The sequence below is a fragment of the Mercurialis annua genome, linkage group LG6, assembly GCF_937616625.2.
Source record: "Mercurialis annua linkage group LG6, ddMerAnnu1.2, whole genome shotgun sequence".
NCBI lineage: Eukaryota > Viridiplantae > Streptophyta > Magnoliopsida > Malpighiales > Euphorbiaceae > Mercurialis > Mercurialis annua.
Genome location: NC_065575.1, coordinates 44,200,156 through 44,218,263, shown reverse-complemented (window position 1 = coordinate 44,218,263; position 18,108 = coordinate 44,200,156). Strand labels below are relative to the sequence as shown.

At 35.5% G+C, this 18,108-nt stretch overlaps 3 protein-coding genes and 1 long non-coding RNA gene across 7 annotated transcripts; 1 reads left to right on the top strand and 3 right to left on the bottom strand.

Moving 5' to 3' along the window:
* Window positions 1–1,306: 1,306 nt before the first annotated feature.
* LOC126686542 (uncharacterized) lies at window positions 1,307–8,332 on the bottom strand. Of its 3 annotated transcripts, none has more exons than XM_050380647.2 (6): window positions 7,984–8,332; window positions 7,535–7,689; window positions 7,379–7,445; window positions 6,960–7,011; window positions 6,776–6,877; window positions 1,307–1,568 (listed from the first exon to the last, which is right to left on the bottom strand). In XM_050380647.2, exons 1-5 carry the CDS (start codon window positions 8,330–8,332, stop codon window positions 6,793–6,795), a joined length of 708 nt encoding a protein of 235 aa, XP_050236604.1. In that variant the 3' UTR covers window positions 1,307–1,568; window positions 6,776–6,792. The 3 variants fall into 3 exon arrangements, with proteins under 3 accessions (XP_050236604.1, XP_050236603.1, XP_050236602.1); XM_050380646.2 differs by lacking the exon at window positions 1,307–1,568 and adding an exon at window positions 4,988–5,117; XM_050380645.2 differs by lacking the exon at window positions 1,307–1,568 and having other exon boundaries at window positions 6,646–6,877.
* LOC126686541 (probable WRKY transcription factor 53) lies at window positions 2,071–6,529 on the top strand. The gene is made up of 3 exons (XM_050380643.2): window positions 2,071–2,660; window positions 2,745–2,873; window positions 5,702–6,529. Exons 1-3 carry the CDS (start codon window positions 2,356–2,358, stop codon window positions 6,246–6,248), a joined length of 981 nt encoding a protein of 326 aa, XP_050236600.1. The 5' UTR covers window positions 2,071–2,355; the 3' UTR covers window positions 6,249–6,529.
* A 77-nt stretch (window positions 8,333–8,409) lies between the features above and the next one.
* LOC126686540 (sphingoid long-chain bases kinase 2, mitochondrial) lies at window positions 8,410–12,245 on the bottom strand. 2 transcript variants are annotated; one of them, XM_050380641.2, is made up of 12 exons: window positions 11,971–12,245; window positions 11,801–11,877; window positions 10,794–10,847; window positions 10,643–10,702; window positions 10,321–10,398; window positions 10,132–10,178; window positions 9,989–10,029; window positions 9,768–9,852; window positions 9,565–9,679; window positions 9,305–9,427; window positions 9,120–9,220; window positions 8,410–9,001 (listed from the first exon to the last, which is right to left on the bottom strand). In XM_050380641.2, exons 1-12 carry the CDS (start codon window positions 12,167–12,169, stop codon window positions 8,872–8,874), a joined length of 1,110 nt encoding a protein of 369 aa, XP_050236598.1. In that variant the 5' UTR covers window positions 12,170–12,245; the 3' UTR covers window positions 8,410–8,871. The 2 variants fall into 2 exon arrangements, with proteins under 2 accessions (XP_050236598.1, XP_050236599.1); XM_050380642.2 differs by having other exon boundaries at window positions 10,794–10,864; window positions 11,971–12,111.
* An 848-nt stretch (window positions 12,246–13,093) lies between these two features.
* LOC126686272 (uncharacterized) lies at window positions 13,094–14,790 on the bottom strand. Its single transcript, XR_007643867.2, has 3 exons — window positions 14,577–14,790; window positions 13,764–13,852; window positions 13,094–13,168 (listed from the first exon to the last, which is right to left on the bottom strand). It is a non-coding gene; the product is annotated as an uncharacterized LOC126686272 (long non-coding RNA).
* Between the last annotated feature and the right edge of the window lie 3,318 nt (window positions 14,791–18,108).

Genomic DNA, 18,108 nt, shown 5'->3' with positions numbered 1-18,108 from the left:
TTATTTCATAAACTAAGATCCACTTTCAATGTCAAAGACCTACCCTAAAATAAACAATTGCTGTCATCAAATAGATCTAATTTCATCCAGTAAGATAAGTTAATTTATAAATTTATAATTTCATTTTAAAATAATTCGAACTTTCATTATTAAATTGATTTTTTTAATTAAGCTTAAATGAGTTGATAAGAATCAAAATGTAAAGTAATGCTTACGGAATGCAACGAGAATATATAAATGTGGAGGTCACATGAGCATAAGCTATGGGGCTAAAGTGACGAAACAATGAAACGTCATCAATTTTTAATTTAATGTAAAACAAGTAATTATCTCTTTAGCTTCCAAAAAATAAAATAAAATAATACTAAATTATTAGTATGATTCAATGAGTGAACAGAGTTGATGATAAGTGTTCGGAAGTCAGAGAGTGAACCCATGCGATTGCGAGATCACCGAGAATTTTCATTCTTCTTTCTTTCCGCGTTCTTACTCCCCACACTTTTTTTTTCTCATTTAATATATTAAATAAAAATCAATAGTTCATCCAAGTCCTTAATCTATAGAACGAATAATTCATATATATCTTGGACCAAAAAAAATTCATATGAATCTTGGAACAAAAAAAATTCATATGAACCAAATTTGGCATATTTTAACAATGTAACTCTTAACTCTTTAAAATAAACTTTATTATATTGGTTTGTATTTTTTTTAAGATCGTGTGGAAGCAGCAGTAAAAATATTAAATATAGATATATTAATTAATTATAAAAAAATATAATTATCATGATATACTAAAATAAATCTTCACATTTACTACTTGTTATGTGCTTTGAAAATAAATAAGAGTAAGTGCAAACGGTCTTATTTTAGAGAGTTATAAATTAAATTAATAAAATAAATAAAGTTTAATCTATAAAGCCAAATATTTTTGATATTTTAAAAATATATCTAAATATTTTAAGACTAAATTTATTTTATTTTGATCAATTTGTTGAAAATCTATCTAATTAATATACGTTTAAAAAAAAATGTTCAAGGCATGTGATGTGACATTTCAATTGGCTATTTTTTTAAAAAAAGAAAAAAGAAAATTACATTCAACTGCTACATAAACATAGTTATTTGAAAAATTAAATAGACTTCCAGCTAATTGATCAAATAAAGATAGATCTACAATTTTTAAAAAAATTCAATAAAATTTTAATTAGTTGAAAATGTTTAACTTTTCAGCACCATCGAACCTTTTTTTTTTTGAATTCATCAAATTTCATTAAATCGAATATGAAACAGTTACATTTGTAAGAAATTCGGGATAATTCGAAAACGAAACCCGACGACCTGACATGGAACAGACAACATGTTGTCTGATTCGCAAATCTTACTTGCGAAAACAAAAATTAATTATCAACTGTTTCGCTAATTAAGTGCAGTTTTCAATCAATCTTCGATCAAACTTCATCCATCACCCATCACACGCAAACTCACATCATCTGGTTCAACCACCACTTGATAACTCCTTCATAAAAAAGAGACAGCAAACCTTCCACAGAGGAAGGACAACAAATCTTTCACAAAGAAAGGACAAAATAAAACATTCAGAAAAAAACAAAACAATGAAAAATAAATAAACCTAATATAGCTCATAAACGATTTCATTTTGTTGTTGATAATTTTCAATTTATCTCCGCTTCTTGATAATTGAATTGCGCTTCGTTGATAAATCTTAATCTATCAAGAAAAAATGAAAAAGAATTGGCTATTTATTATATCTATGAAATTAAATTAACATATGTAAAGCGATGGCTACCGTCAACAGCAAAATTAAACCATTGACGGCTGCCGGAGAAGAAACAACAAAAAAAATCTAGACGGTTAGTATCAAATAATAGTCACAAGATCAAATATAGACTTGAATGACTCATTATAAATCTTTAGTTTATGAATATTTTTAAATGGTTTTGATATGGTGGCCTTTATGTTATGTGCATGTGGAGTTGGATTTTGAAAAGGTCAAAGAAACTTCTATCATCTCTCACCTCTATAATATCCCAATACTAGAAGCTCTTTCTTTATCAAAAATTAAAAATAGCAAAAATCTATCTTTTCTTTGCTTTAAATTTGCCACCTTCCTCACATCTTCCCAACTAAGAAAAAAAGCCCCTCACTTTCTTCTATTCAAATAGCTTAGTCATCTTTCTCAATTAGTTACACATTTTTTTTATATGTTTCCCCACTTGCCCACATCAAAACTTCTCTTTTAAGCTATGAATTCTCCATACTAAACACTTCAAATTTTACACTAATTCTATTTCTATACCAATCTTTTATATTTTCTTACTACATTTTAAGGCTATGGATTGGGAGCAAAAAAGTCTTGTGAATGAGCTTACACAAGGAAAAGAGCTGACAGAAAAATTAAGAAACAATCTAATCAACTCTATTTCATCACCTGAAATGAGACAAATTCTTGTTGATCAGATTCTTTCATCTTATGAAAAAGCTCTTAATTTGCTGAATTTTGACGTTTCCGCTATCGAAACGAAACCAGTAATTCATACATTGGAATCTCCTCATTCTTGTGCTAATAGTAGTCCTAGAAGTGAGGTTTCTGACCAAGATTGCAAGAATCAGTTTAGCAAAAGTGTCTACAAGAAAAGGTAAATTACTGTCCTTAATTGCAAAATTTGTATTATTTACGATTTCTAGTGTATTTTTGGGTTTTAATTTGGATTTGGTTGCAGAAAAACACAAGCAAGATGGACAGAGCAAGTGAAGGTTTGTTCAGGAACAGCAATGGAAGGGCCTCTTGATGATGGCTATAGCTGGAGAAAATATGGCCAAAAAGATATTCTTGGAGCTAATTTTCCAAGGTGAGAATTTTTTTGCTCTTTGGTCCTTCAGATCTTTATAATTTGCTAAGTGGACTACTATTTACCGCCCCAAATTACTACCCACCGCCCCAATCTTGACCAAACTACCCCTACTCCTTTTTCAACTCAAAAAACAAAAAACTCATCCTCTCAACTTCCTCTCAAACCAAAATCCATTACAAAATCTCAAGCAATAATCGAAGCCGATTTATGTCGGAATTGGCGAAAGAAAAAAGACGGGGACCTCCGGTAAGTAATTTAATTTCAGTTTTTAATTTTTTTAATTTTTTTTTTTACGGAAACCGGTCATCGTCCGGCGTTGGCGATGACCGGTTGGACCATCGCCGGCCGATGGCGATGGTCTGCTGGACCATCGCCTGGCGATGGCGATGGTTTGCTGGACCATCGCCGTCGCCAGGCGATGGTCCAGCAGACCATCGCCATCGCCAGGCGATGGTCTGCTGGACCATCGCCAGGCGATGGTCTGCTGGACCATCGCCTGGCGATGGCGATGGTCCAGCAAACCATCGCCAGGCGATGGCGATGGTCTGCTGGACCATCGCCATCGCCCGGCGATGGTCCAGCAGACCATCGCCATCGCCAGGCGATGGTCCAGCCCGTCGCCTGGCGACGGCCAGGCCGTCGCCGGCGATGGTGCAGGCCGTCGCCGGCGATGGCCAGGACCCGCCGGCGATGGCCAGGACCCGCCGGCGATGGCCAGGACCCGCCGGCGACGGCCTGGACCCGCCGGCGTCCGAGGGCCGTAAACCGTTTTAAATTTTGTTTATAATTTAAAAAATTAAAATTAATGGATTTAATAAATAATAAAATAACCTAAAAATTAATTAAAAAAAATTAATTGAAAAATACAATTAAATTTTATTAGTTATAGGTGTAATTAAATTAAATCTGTGTGCGACCCTCTATATCTCTCACCCCGACAACATTTCAAAAGTTTTACCAACCCCCCTTTCTTGTGAGACGAAATAACCAGCTCAAACCCAATCTGTATAGCAATTCCCTTTGCCCAATTTATTGCTTCGGTATCACTTTCAAACCCGTTTTCATAAAAAAACCGTTCACTGTAATCGATACCGTCACTGCCATAATCTTCTAAATGAACCTGCAAAACGAAAATAATTGTAACAATTTTCAGAAAAATAAATTAAAATTACACTAGTGAATACAAAAATTCGCTAACAAAAAAAGTTAAATTTAATCGAAACTCTAATTAAAAACGCTAACAAAAAAAGTTAAATTTAATCGAAACTCTAATTAAAAACACTAACAAATAAATAGTAGTCCACATAAAATTTAATTAAAACACTAAACTTATATTATAACTAATAGAATTTAATTGATCTTTAACTAATAAAAATTAATTAATTTAAAGACATTTAATTATTTATTTCATTAATTAAATTTTTTTTTTATTTATTTAAATTAAAAAAAAAAAGAAAAATATTGTCCCTCAGGGACGGAATCGTCCCTGAGGGACCCATGGCCGCATGGGCCATCGTCCAACGATGGCCCATGGCCGCATGGGCCATCGCCATCTTTGGGCGATGGCCCATATGGTCCATCGCCCACAGTGGGCGATGGACCATATGGTCCATCGCCCACAGATGGCGATGGACCACATGGTCCATCGCCCACAGATGGCGATGGACCATGCGGCCATGGGCCATCGTTGGGCGATGGCCCATATGGTCCATCGCCATCTGTGGGCGATGGACCATTTAAAAAAATTTAAAAAAATTAAAAAAAATTTAAACGAACGTAAAATAGATAAAATACCTCGGCAAATCCGGATACGCTAGTTTCGGATGGTGGATATTCGTTTCCGGACGAATTACGAGCGTTATCCGTCATTTTAATCGAAATAGTAAATGCGGATTACTATCATTTGAGAGAACAAATTTTTTTTTTTGGTTCAGAATTTTTTTTTTTTTTACAATAAGGGTAAAATGATAATTTTTGGGGCGGTGGGCAGTAATTTGGGGCGGCGAATAGTAAACCCCTTTGCTAATGGTACTATAACTTATCCAGTTGCAGCTTTAAACAAAACTTTTTTAATGGGTATGCTACTGGCTCTGATCAAAAGTAGCTCCAACTTTAATGTAATATCAACCCTGGGGCCTGTCAATTTAAATGTCCGTCTTCTTTTATTGTCTCCATATGATAATGATGCAAGAAGCCAAAAAGTGAAAAATATTCTCCCACGAGTTTCACAGACCGATATAGCTGAAAATAAAAAAAAAACTGTTGAAAAAGCTGCTGTTCATATTGAATTTTAGATCCAAGTTCACAACAGTAAAAAAAACTGAATTAATTTTGTATAAATTGTTACACTCGTGTAAATATTGCATGAAAATGGTGAAACAGTAGAGGGAAAAACTATATTTTTTTGTAAAACTAAGTTACAAAAGAATTAAAGTTTAAGTAAAGGTTTATTTTAGATTAAAGCATTTTAAGTTGGGTTGTTTTGGACAAAAACATCCAAATCTTGTCTATTATGAGTTAGTTTACATATCTGACTATTAAAATTTACGTCAGAGTGACATTAAATTAGAGTGTAAACTGACTCAAAATTGACAAACCGTAAGTTATTTGGTCTAAAACAATGAATTAAAACTCTTTTAATTTTGTGTGTGAAGTTAAAAGAGCGAAATGCTAATGGCAGTTTAAAATTTTAGAGTATTTTTTAGAAGGAAAACAGAACTCGAACTCCATAAGTTTTTTATGTGGTAGAAGTACATAATAATGAGTTTTAAAGTAAATTACATATCTAATGGAAATACTAATTAAGATTAATTTTGTTTTTGCAGAGGCTATTATAGATGTACTCATCGTCACTCACAAGGTTGTTTAGCCACAAAACAAGTTCAAAGATCAGATGAAGACGCAACCATTTTCGAGGTGACTTACAGAGGAAGACACACATGTTTTCAATCCTCTCGTTTAGCTAACGACAATTCGAATCAAAACAAAGATAATTTTCAACATCAAGAAAAACCAAAGCCAAAGCCATTACTAAAAGAATTATCTTTCAAAGACGGATTTAAAACCGAGGATTTGGAAAGTCTACGAGACATTTTCCCATCGTTTTCATTTTCTGATATTGGAACTGAAAATGAGGGAAACTATGATATTTTCAAGATTGAAAGTAGTCTATTTGAATCTCCGGCGACATCCGAGTCCAACTATTTGTCATCGGTGTCGGCATGTCACTACAATGAGAGAACACCAGAAACTGAGTCGGTCCCCACTTCGGTTACTAATTCACCAATTCAGGATTGGGATATTTCCATCGAAGATGCAGATTTCGATATCAGTTTCCTTTTAGAAAATCCTGAATCATTTGCTTTCAAGTAATAGTGTATAGGATCAGATCAATTTAGATTGGTCAAATTAGCCAGCACTGAAAGAGAGATTAGAAAAATTAATGATGTTCATATGTCTCCTATGGTTAGCTAGCCACAACCTTGTGCAATTCTTTTTCTATTTCAAAATTGTTTTCCATGTACTTGTGTTCTTTCAAGAGGGACTCTAGCTGAAAATGGAATTACAGAAAAAGTTCCCTTTGTAAAAGTGTTGAGAATCTTGAATTCTGGTAACCAAGTTAAAACTAGAATGATATATTTTTATTTGTTAAACTTGTAATGAAACCGTTAGAAGATTTCTGAAAACATGTTTCAACAGAAGCATGCATATACAGTAATTTTCTTATTGGCCAATATTATACTTTTTATACTCGTAATGCGCATGAATGTGCTAAAAGAGCATCTCATAGTTTAACAAGAACACCTAAGATTTGCTCCTATATACAAGATTTCAGAGTTGAGCTATGACTAAATCAAACAAATACTCAAAAAAATATACAGTCCGAGATTATCTCTTACCGGGGATCTCCTTATATTCAAGAGGCTGTCTTTCTGCGACGGCTGGGTTTCAGGATCTGTTTGAGAAGTGTCATTTTAGGTACATTCCAATGTTCCACATGCCTGAAGTATTTGAAAGCCAAAACCAATTAATCGACATGTTTAAACATACAGCAATAAGAATTTTTATTATGAATACAGTTACCTGCATACTCTTCCCGACTGTTCGTCAAAATAGTATTCTGTATATCCAGTAGCTGCAATTTATATTAACAGAGTCTAATTAAATGTACATTTTGTTTCTTATGCTAATAAAAGATATCAAAATGTTGTTCCTTATTGCAGTTTTAGATTATGGTTCACAAAAACTTGTCCAACCATATGTACCGACGTTTCATTTCCATTTCCAAAAATACTATTAAAACTCCAAACTTTATATTTATAACCTACTCTCATAAACAAAAATACTTCGCAGTTTTCCAATTCAACATCTCTATTTCCGTGCAACATAAGTTCTAAATGTTCACCTCTAAGCAAAGAAATGTTCTCAAAGAAAAGCGTTCACTGCAAGCTGACAAGTTCTATTATGTAAGTAACAGTTTAAAGTAAAATCAAGAGACATACCAGAAAGAATGGGCTTCCATGGAAATGACATGATGCAGCTAAATCTCCAGTGTCCAATTCCCTTATCCTGCAACCAAACAGGTACGATATTATTAGTGTCCAAAAGTTCCCAATACCAGATGAAAATGGAATTTGTGATTATTGTATAAAGCTCACCTCACAATCTTCCCATTTCATAAGCTTCATATTTGATTTTTCGAGAAGTAACCCGAAATTTGTACAGTTCCTTTTGAAACGTCCAAGTCCTTTAAAGGAACCAGCTGGATCAGCAAATTCACAATCCTCTTCATATGCACTGAGTGTGAGATTTCCTACCAGAAAAAAGCATAATTAAGCATAGCACTAGACCTATAGCTATGTTTCGTTCGTGGAATGGAATAACATGGAATGGAATAATTATTCCATACAAAATGGAATAGCTATTTTTTTTTTTAACTTTAGGAGTACTTATTCAACAAAATCTATTCCATGGAATAATTATTTCACAAAGCAAAGCAAAAATACTCGTTCTATAGCTATTTCATTCCGCACTTATTCCATGCTCCAATTTCTAATTCTAATTATCGAAAATGAAGCTAATTTAGAGAGGAGAAGAGAATCAAAACCTGTGACGAAGTATGATCTCTCGAAATCCTCTTTGATGGTTTCCACCAGGGTGGCACGATCAATGGTTGCTGACTCATCAACGGAAAGTTCGATGTCCGTTTGGGAAGGTTCAGTAGTGACTGAGGATGGTGACCGGAAAAATGATGCAGCAATCCCCAGAAGCTCAGAGCTGTACCAAGCTACTTTCAGTAGGGCATTCTCAGGCTCGGATGATTTGTTTGATTTTGGATTCCCTCCGTTGCAACGAACTCTGTTAATTTTTCTATGGTAATTTGAAGAGAAAATTATGGTTTGGTTATGGGAATTCAGCCTGGGGGTAACGGATGCATAAGAGAGGAAGTTGGCCATTTGGTTGATGGAGAAATTTAGCTCCCGCCGTTGTTTCAAATATCTTTATTCCAGAGAAACGGTAGCCACAAAGAAAATGTTAAACGGTGTCGTGTAGTCTGAATAATTTGGACAAAATACAGACATCGCTGACCAGGTTAGAAAACATTACAACTTTACCGAGGAAGTTTAATTTTGCCCACCTACACCAGATTACAACTTATCTAAAGAGAGGCACAAAATGTCAGCACTCGAGCTGCACCAAATGCTATAGTTATTACAAAAACAAAACTGCATCAAGTGGAATGTCCCAATTAATAGACGAGCCAATAACACTTCCAAGCGAATAGCCACGTTTCCTTCGAACAAGTGGTCGTATTTGTCAGATTTCTGAACCACCATTGTTAGAAACACTAGCAAATTAAAATGTCTCGTGCTGTTTCTCCTTAGAGCAACTTTTCCCGCAAATTGCCACCAACTAAGAGAGGATGTTCAAAACTGGCTAGGCAGACGCGTCAACAGAAGCTCAATTGCTGTGATGGATGTTGTCTTAGCTTTCTTCAGCGTATCATATCAATAACAGAAGGTAAGATAGTTAGCTTCCTGGGAAGAAACCCGAGATATTCTCCATCGGACTGAATAAAAATGTTGCCACTGCCAGAAATGTCCTCCACTTCGATAGAATGTACGCTGCAAGAAAACAAAGACTTAAACTAACTGTCCATTCTCAGACTCTAATGAGCTACTTGGCATAGACAATGAGCACATGTATAATTATAGGCACAAACGCATCAATAAAGGACCTTACCTTCTTGAAGATACATTTTTCACTGATAAATGTGTCCCTTTGTAGAGGTGGTGAAGATTAAGAATAAAGTCGTACCATTTGAAGTCCTGAAGAATTACAACCTGCAAGAACCAAGATTACAAATTTAAACACAGTAGCAATATGCTTGAATCTGATACAGATGATTAACATGAAAAGTCTCTGACCTCAAAGTCTCCGCTGCAAGGGTCAGCATTTGGAGTGATTTTCATGCCTCCACCAAAATATTTTGCATTTCCAACGCAAAGAGCTGTCACTTGAGAACACGTTTCCCATTCACCTCCATCAACCTATTATACATATACGATAGAACACCCTGTGATGTTAATATACAGGAATAATGTCACTGTAATAGAAAAACGAGTGTCTTGAGGAATACCGAACTGCATAATACTACAGGAATTTGGGGTTCGAGTTAGATAGAGACCTTGATTCTCAGGTCATGATTACTGTGCCCCATAAAGGCTTGTAAAGACCCAATGACATAGCACAGTTTTCCAAATCTCTTGTATCTTGATGCATAGTAACCAGCCTTTGCACTCCTGTGAAATTCCATTCATAGCGTTAGGACCTTTATGATTGGTGTGCACTACTGCCAAGATGATTCTAACATTAACAAGTTAACCTTACAAATGAATGTCAGCAACATTTATGAAGTAATGAGAATCTTTACTCTCACCGGTAATTAGACCAACATCAATCCGTGATCTCAGCCCTGTGAACAGTTCCGCAAAGACTTAAAAACAGCAAAAAGTAGGAACAAGATAACCACTACTTCAGCAGCACTATATATTAGGTTTAAATTAAGTCCATTTTGTACACAAATGATTATAATAATGAAAGATACTTACCTTTCACAATGCGATCAACAGCTTCATGAGGATCGTTTTTCCTAATAAACAGAAATGACAATATCTGTCACAATCAACAGTGTAATGTATATCAAAGAATAACTCACTCCAAACTAGACCATGTTTTAGTAGAATGAACTAACCAGCCCCAAGTTCTGGAAAAATCTGATCCAGTTCCTAAAGGGATGATCTGCAGAAATATATAAAAGAATCATATCTATCATTAAGAATTCGTACTGTGCTTAACATATCGTAGTAGCATGTAAAAATTTTCAGCAAGGACCAAAGCAAAAATAGTAATTTAAGAGCATCAGCCAATCATAGACACCTACACCTAGAGCAGTAGAATGTGCAGCCTCTCTGCCATGATTGATAACGGGCTTCCCATCCCAAAAGAATCCATTGACAACCTGGTCAGGTTAAACCATGTAAATAAGCAATAATTTCACATACAATACAATGATTGTAACTAGATGTAGCTTCTTCGTATATCTATTCAACAAATGAGCAGTATATATAAAGTTCTAACATCTAACAACTGGCAGTGACTAATTCATAGTTTTGATTCTGTGAAATGATTTATTAACTTGAAGAATAGTTAAAATGAAGCTTAATACATGAGGCTTTTCTGTTAAACGAGAAAGTAAGTTGCACCTCGTGAAGAGTGCCATCACCTCCAACTGCAATCACAGCATCAGCACCGTTTCTTATCGCCTGCGCAGCATCATATTTAGTATATACCATTAACTAATCTTGCAGACAGCCTCAAACAAAGTTCAAGATCAAGAAATATATTAGCCAGTACCTCTCTTGTTGCATCAGTTGCATGATAAGGGCCTGAAGTCAAAGATTCATTAATCTGGCCACGATTGAATACTGAAATATTATCATTAGAGAAAATGCCAAGCCATTCGATATATTAAAAAAAACATATGTAGTTGGAGATGATACATTCTTCATAGTTTAGTTAAATAATTCAATCCATGAGCCTAAGCTACAAAAGATTTTAGATATCGTGATGCATGTGTTTTTAGCTATTAGCCTAGTGGTGACAATGCGCTTCACCTAGCTGCATGGGAATGGTTTGAATTACAGTGACAATGATATAATTATAGTGTCTCTTTGAGAGAACGACCAAATCATACTATAGCTGTGTCTCCTTCAGTAGATCTAGTGCTATAGTGATGGGAAATCAGGCTATATTTGTGTCTCCTCCGCTGAATCCTAGTGGAATAGTAACGGGTTAGGATATCCATCCCAAGGCATCTACAGCTCTCTTGAACATTCCTTAGTAAAGGGAAGCTCATGTAATAACGTCCAGCCAGAGATGATTATCATTGGTCCCCCCTCATCCTTATTTTCATTTAAAAAAAAATGATGCCTAATGAAGCAGAATATGTGACAGAAGTATTTAATGCTCACACATGTTCCTACAATGAATGAATTTGGAAAGCAAACGATCAGGATTCAGGAGGCATACAGAGCCTACATAATAGATTGCATTGAAATATGCCTGCCAGTATGAATTCTAGAATAAGTTGCTGACTCAATTGAATCGGAGAATTAGAGACCGCCTCTTGTTAATTGTCCAACAAAATCCAATCCACATAAGAAAACAAGCTATTTTGTTTTTTTACTAAAAATTATAAACCGTAACAAAAGCCTAATTTTCAAAAATTGTAACAGCACAGCTACTGCACAGGTATAACTTATATTTAGATGAGGATTGTTACAGTAGTATAGCTAAAATACACAAAAATAAGAACGCAAATGAGCATTCATATGATTATACAAAGGAGACATCAATCTCACATTGCAATTTTTGTCGAGGCGAGACCTGAGATAAGGAAGCAGTTTCTTCCATTCCTTGCCAGTTCTACCATTAGCTCCTATATCAAATTCCATATACATTCAGTTGAATCCATTTCCGGCGATTTATCAAACAGAAACTAGAACAAGATAATTAAAGAAAGAGAGGAGACCTTTGGGATTGACGATGAAGACAAGATCGCGAGGTGAAGCGGAGGAACCGTGGGAGGTAGAGAGTTGAAGGGAGAGATCAGACGGCGGATAATGAGAGTGGGCGGTGATAAGCCGGCGAGGTATTTTGGATGAAGGAGATGGTAGAATTGCTCTTCCCAGTGTTATCTGATAGTAACATGATGATGATGACGATGCCATTTCTTCTCTTGAACCGTATTATTCAGGGGTTTAGTTTAGTAGTACTGGTCAGACGGACTACTCGCGGCCTTCGTTTTTATTTCTCTTAATTGAAGTGAACCAATGATCGGTCCCACTATGTCACGACAAGATTAAGTATATGATCCCTAGATGAATTAATTTTTTTAGAGTTTTACTATTTGCCGCTACTTTTTACTGAGCACCGCCCCTGCAAAAGACATTTTCGCCCTTCTAGCAAAACCAAAACTAAAAAATTCTCTCAACTCATTCGAACAAATACGTAAAAGGTTGATTAAAAAGACGGACAACGATTACAATTCGTCGGATAATGATTATCGACGTTCGGAAATAAATTTTTCCAGCTTTTCCGAGAAAAAAATATTTTTTTTTTATTTTTCAAATTACTCCGGGGACGTCCCGGAGGGACATCCCTCCAAAAGGAGGGACGTGGGACGTCCCTCTTGAGGGACGTTGAACGTTTGAAATCCCTCCAAGAGGGACGTTGTCACGACCCAAAATTATTGAGCCGCAACCGGCGCTAGGGAACGGGAGTGGTAGCTCCGGAACCCGTAGCAAGCCTAAAATCACAGTTTATTTTTCGCAAACATAATATAAACAAATAACAACAAACAACGGAAGCAGATATACATATTCATAACATATACCCAAATATATACACTAACTGTTTTAAAACCTCGCGGGCTCTAGTTACCGTACCCAGTACGAACTGGCCTCGCGGTACTATATACATCAGTTAGTGTTTCTAACATCTCACCGGCACCTGGGGCCGTGGATCATATACTAAACACGTAGCCTATCAAAATGCATATAAAACAATAACAGCAGTTAATATATACAATCAAAATGAACTGCTGTCTAGGCTACTATTCTGTTGACACAGGACCACTACTGCAGCACTCACAGAAGTCAGAGTCTAACATATACAGCCGACTTCTGGACTTCAAAATTGTCCTCTAGCTAAGTCCAGAAGCTAAGCACCTGAAAGACATCAAAGGTGAGGGGTCAGTATTTGGGGAAATACTGAGTGAGTTGACATTTACTAACAGTATTAATATAGAAACATAGCATCGCATCTCAAGAAAATGTTAATAATAAACATATAAACATGTATTTGATCCGTACGAAACTAATATCCTAGCATGCGACACAACTCTCAAATAATCATATATCGTTCAATTCAATCGTAAATATCATTTGCGAGTCCAACTCGCTGGTGGCCCAGCCACTAGATACGGGGACTTCCAGGCTACACCGTAGCCGAGTTCACTCTGCGTATCGAAATCATAACCCAATCATAATTTTCATATTCATCAACAGCTCCCGGCTGTGTCAAGTCAATTCATCACTCATATGCAACATACTAGACTGACTCGATACTGGTGATCACACAGCCTATTGACACCCAATAGGTAGCTAGTTTCTTTGGATCGCATACTAGTTCTCGTATATAGAAATTAAGAAAGCATATAACCTTTCAGTCATTTATATAACATGCGATGCGTATAAACAGTATACGTATATATATGAAAATAACTTTTATACTAATAATACGCGAAAGTAAATTGCCACTCACAGTGACCGCTATCCACTCTACAACAAGATCGATGTGGTAATATGCTCGTGCTAGTACACCCCTAGTGCCCTCACCGCTCGGTCGTACGTCTGATACATATTAATTAACGTTTAATAGTTAGACGTAAATCATATGTTTATAAGTATAATACTTTCATAATTTAAGTATTGGTTTCATTCTTAGTAATCAGAAATTCTTAGTCGTATCCACGACTTATCGAATACTATTCCTTGTATTCGAAAATAACATAATTCCCTTAACGTTTTCATCGTCATTACTCGCGTAAAACGTCGAGCTAAATCTCACCTTTTGACTTATCGAGGTCTTATATTAAATTTTAGGGTTTAATATTCACAATTATCGAAATTTGGGTCGAATTAGGTTAAAAATCCATTTCGGTCCCCCGGACCTACTGTGCGGGCGCATAGAGTGACTATGCGCTCGCACAGACCGGCTATGCGGGCGCATAGTGGGGCTATGCGCTCGCATAGCCCTTCCTGGCTATGCGGGCGCATAGCAGGGCTATGCGCTCGCATAGCCCTAGCTATGCGGGCGCATAGCTTGAGCTATGCGCTCGCATAGCATAGCTATGCGGGCGCATAGCTGACCGCTATGCACGGCCCCGGAAACGTCGTTTCCGAGCCGTTTCACCGCACCCCGACCTACTCCATACATCCACCATCTCAAATCCTTCACAACCCGTATTTTGTTTTTCACCAAAACGCTCAAACCGAGCCAAAAACGCTAAACTCATATTCTAACCAAAAACAGCCCACAAAACCCGAGTTTAGCACCAAATTCCGAGATTTTTACCTTGATTTGAAGCTTGGAGATGATAGAGCTTTCAATTTCGAAGAAATCGACGCGAAAACCGCTTGATTCGGACGTCGAACGAAGAAACCGTGAAGAAACGAAGTGATCGGTGGAAAACTTCAAGCTTCTGGATTCTTACCTCTGATACATCCTTCATTCAAAGGTTTTCTCTTATATATACATGGCTAAACGTCTGTTTTAGTCCTTCCTTTCCTTCCTTGCTACAATTTATCTTTCTAACTTTTCTTTCGTACGATTTAGTCCATAACTAAATCGATTAACTCTTCTATTATAACTTATACGTATTATTTATATTCTATAAATAATACAAAGCTTGATTTTAACACTTTCCCGTCAAAATTCCGTATTTCTATTTTCGACACAAAGTGGCTAAATTACCACTTTGGTCCCTGTACTTCATTTTGGACTTTTCTTGACATTTTTCCTTTTTATTCCAATTCTAACTTCAGAATTGAAATATAATATAAATTTTCTCCGAAATTATCTTTTCTAAAACCGACCTGCTAAAACTTATTTATCGGAAAACTTTCCGATAATGCCACTTTGGCGAATCCAAACTGGACACGTGGTCCAAATAAAAAAATTAAAAATTTTGGGGTATTACATTCTTCCCCCCTTATAAAAATTCGTCCTCGAATTTTCATAAATCTTGTTGAGGTCTTAACTTATCCTTATTGTCTCCTTAGTATCCATTAATACATATTAATTGTATCTTGTCTTGTACTTTAACTTTCACTTCCTTTCTCATACTTTTCTGTCTTTGTATAGTTGCTTGCTGTCACCTCGTTGAGAACTCTTTTACAGACACCTTCGCTTTATCTATTATCTTTCTCGAAAAAATATGATCCTTGGACGTATTCTTGATATTGTAGTCCGTGCATCATTACTATCTAGTTGTCACTAATCACAATTTAATGTTTTCTCGTTCTTCATTTCATTCTTAGTAGCTGTAGGTTGCTACTAGTCTTCTTTCTACGGGAATGGTCATGACGCACCATTTTCATCCTTACTGATATACTTACTTTATTCATACTCCCTATGAGTATTTTCTCTTGTAATCATAATTTGCAATTATGATCTTTACTATCGTCTGTAGTTGTCACTTTCCTTTCCTAGCGGGTCCTCGTCATTTCTTACTCCTTTCTATCATTATCTGGCACTTCATTCCTAATCAACCAATCTCTTTCATCTTGCTCCAAGTCTAACACATTCACTTGTTTCTTAACGTAGTTGAGCCTACTACATCTTTTACTATCTTCAATCTCTTTTTCCCTTGCTCTTTTTAAACTATCGTGAACTTCACGTCGTTCTGTTGATCGTGATCCTTCGTCCTTTACCATTGTCTTAAACGTTTCCTTTCACATTACTTTCGGTTATATAGCTTATACAGTTGTCCTTGTTTACTAGTACTACTCGTATTCTTATCCTCTTCACTTCCCTCTAGTTGCTTCTTTGAGGTTCGCCTCGAATCTCTTATTGACTTTTCCGCTTACGATGTTCTTCCTTTAAATCACCTTAATCTCTGACTGATTCAACAGACCTTTAATATTTTATATACTTTTTTACTCAAATTTCTTATTGACTTATCAGTCAAAGCTGTTTTTCCTTTACGTCACAATTCCTTATCCATGATGACCTCATAATAATCTCACACGTTTCTTTAATATTTAAATTTCTTAAGAATCCTTCTTACTGTATAATCAATTTCCTCTTTTATCTTACACTTCAGTTTCTTACTTTCAATTAACTCTACGACTTTACTTTTGCTCGTTAAGATTCTATCTTAATATTGATTATAACCGTTCCTCAGCTTATCTTATTTTGTCCTTCATCTCCTTCTTGAAGTGTTTTCCGACTATTCTTAACATTTTAGATTGCACTTGACTTTGTAACTCCCAAAATTAGGGAATAGTTTCAATTTTGTTGTCCTATATACCTTATGCTTCTTTAGCACTTATAACATGGTTCTAATTGTCTTAAATACCTTGATCTCTCTATACTAATACCACTTCTTGTTCTAATGGCATTGTGGCTCCTTAGATACAGTTCACTCCTTTCTGTCCAATAGCAATGAAGTATCATCTTATTCTTTACTTACTGTATCCGTTACGTCTTTCCTTTATTTATAATTGCTCTGCTACTGCCGTCCTATTCTGATAATCCTTCTGATATATCTCTAGAACTTTCCATTTCTCTATTTATCTTACTGAATCTTAAGGGTATATAAGTTTCCTTCATTATACTTTCTTTCATATTATCCACCATTCTTACATTTACTGACATGTATACCTATACGTGTGCTTTTGTCCTTATACTAGAGTTTCATAACTTAACTCTTCTCTTTTCTGTTAACACAACTTATAACTCTTAATGCTGATATTAGTGACTTCACCTAATATCAGTCAATTAGCATCACTTATCTTTTGATCTATCTAATTTCAAACTTTCACGTCTTACAAGATTATCTTCTTCGTCGTTTCGTATTCCTTCTCCTTCTACTTTTATATCTTCAAACACTGATATTGATAAGGTTATATATCCTTAAAATATCACTTGATGTTCATCATTCATATTATCGTCTTTTATACTTTTAATTTCTCTCCTCCGATATGACTCACGATCGCAGTATTATTTATCTCAACATAATGATATTCATTATATTCTTCATTCTTGCATTTTCGTTGTATTTCTTTCGTTTAATATGACTCTCTGTCATTTCATCCTTTACTTTATCATAAGGATAATTACTATATCCTTAAATATTGCCAGCGCATTGCATCTTGACTGCGTTCGCTCTCCGGCAATAACTCCTCGTTCACATTTCACTGTAGCTCCCTTAACATTATTGCAATTATCATTAACAGGGCTTTATTCTGTTATTGGGATTTGCTTTTAAATTTTATTCTTATTTACTAAGAACATTTTATTGTCTGTCGCAGAGTTTCACATCTGAGTTCACTTACTAATAAAAGATTTCAAAACATCTTTTGGCTGGCCAGCTCTTTTAAATCACTTTTCATAAATCGTTTGAAATCATTAGTACAATTGTAGCTCAGAGTGATGACACCTCTCATCACCAAAGAGTTGCTCAAAATCGCATTTTTCTTTATCATTGTAAAGATATGATGCATGATCTACATTTCGAAAATCATTTTCTTATGTATTCCTATCGTGATTATGCAATGTCATATGCGATGTCTGAGCACAATCGTACTTTGAAAAATCTTAAGAATTCTTCATACTTTTCATAAAACATAAGTTTACTCCAGGTTGTACACTCTGCGACTATTAACGGCTTTCTTTATTATTATTGGGTATATTTCAAACTTTTGTACTGCTGTCATATTTTTGTATTACTGTCATTTTTCTGTCATTTACAGAATGTTCGTCTGTCACTTCACTTCTTTCTCCATATCTGTGATAACTCAATTAAGTTCAAAATTTTCTATTACTGTAATCACCACATCCACTTCTGCAACACTCTAAACTACGTCATATACAGACGCAGATA

Bases quoted from the DNA above. Each gene is read 5' to 3' on its own strand.
- LOC126686540 (XM_050380641.2), bottom strand. From the start codon at position 12,169: ATGGCATCGTCATCATCATCATGTTACTATCAGATAACACTGGGAAGA. The intron at 10,179-10,320 runs GTAGGTGTCTAT...ATATTTCTGCAG, and splicing joins CACATTCTACTGCTCTAGGT to ATCATCCCTTTAGGAACTGG. The intron at 9,680-9,767 runs GTAAGGTTAACT...GGAATTTCACAG, and splicing joins AATGTTGCTGACATTCATTT to GAGTGCAAAGGCTGGTTACT.
- LOC126686541 (XM_050380643.2), top strand. From the start codon at position 2,356: ATGGATTGGGAGCAAAAAAGTCTTGTGAATGAGCTTACACAAGGAAAA. The intron at 2,661-2,744 runs GTAAATTACTGT...ATTTGGTTGCAG, and splicing joins AAAAGTGTCTACAAGAAAAG to AAAAACACAAGCAAGATGGA. The intron at 2,874-5,701 runs GTGAGAATTTTT...TTGTTTTTGCAG, and splicing joins CTTGGAGCTAATTTTCCAAG to AGGCTATTATAGATGTACTC.
- LOC126686542 (XM_050380647.2), bottom strand. From the start codon at position 8,332: ATGGCCAACTTCCTCTCTTATGCATCCGTTACCCCCAGGCTGAATTCC. The intron at 7,690-7,983 runs GTTTTGATTCTC...TTTTTCTGGTAG, and splicing joins GAGATCATACTTCGTCACAG to GAAATCTCACACTCAGTGCA. The intron at 6,878-6,959 runs GTAACTGTATTC...CAAATACTTCAG, and splicing joins CAGTCGGGAAGAGTATGCAG to GCATGTGGAACATTGGAATG.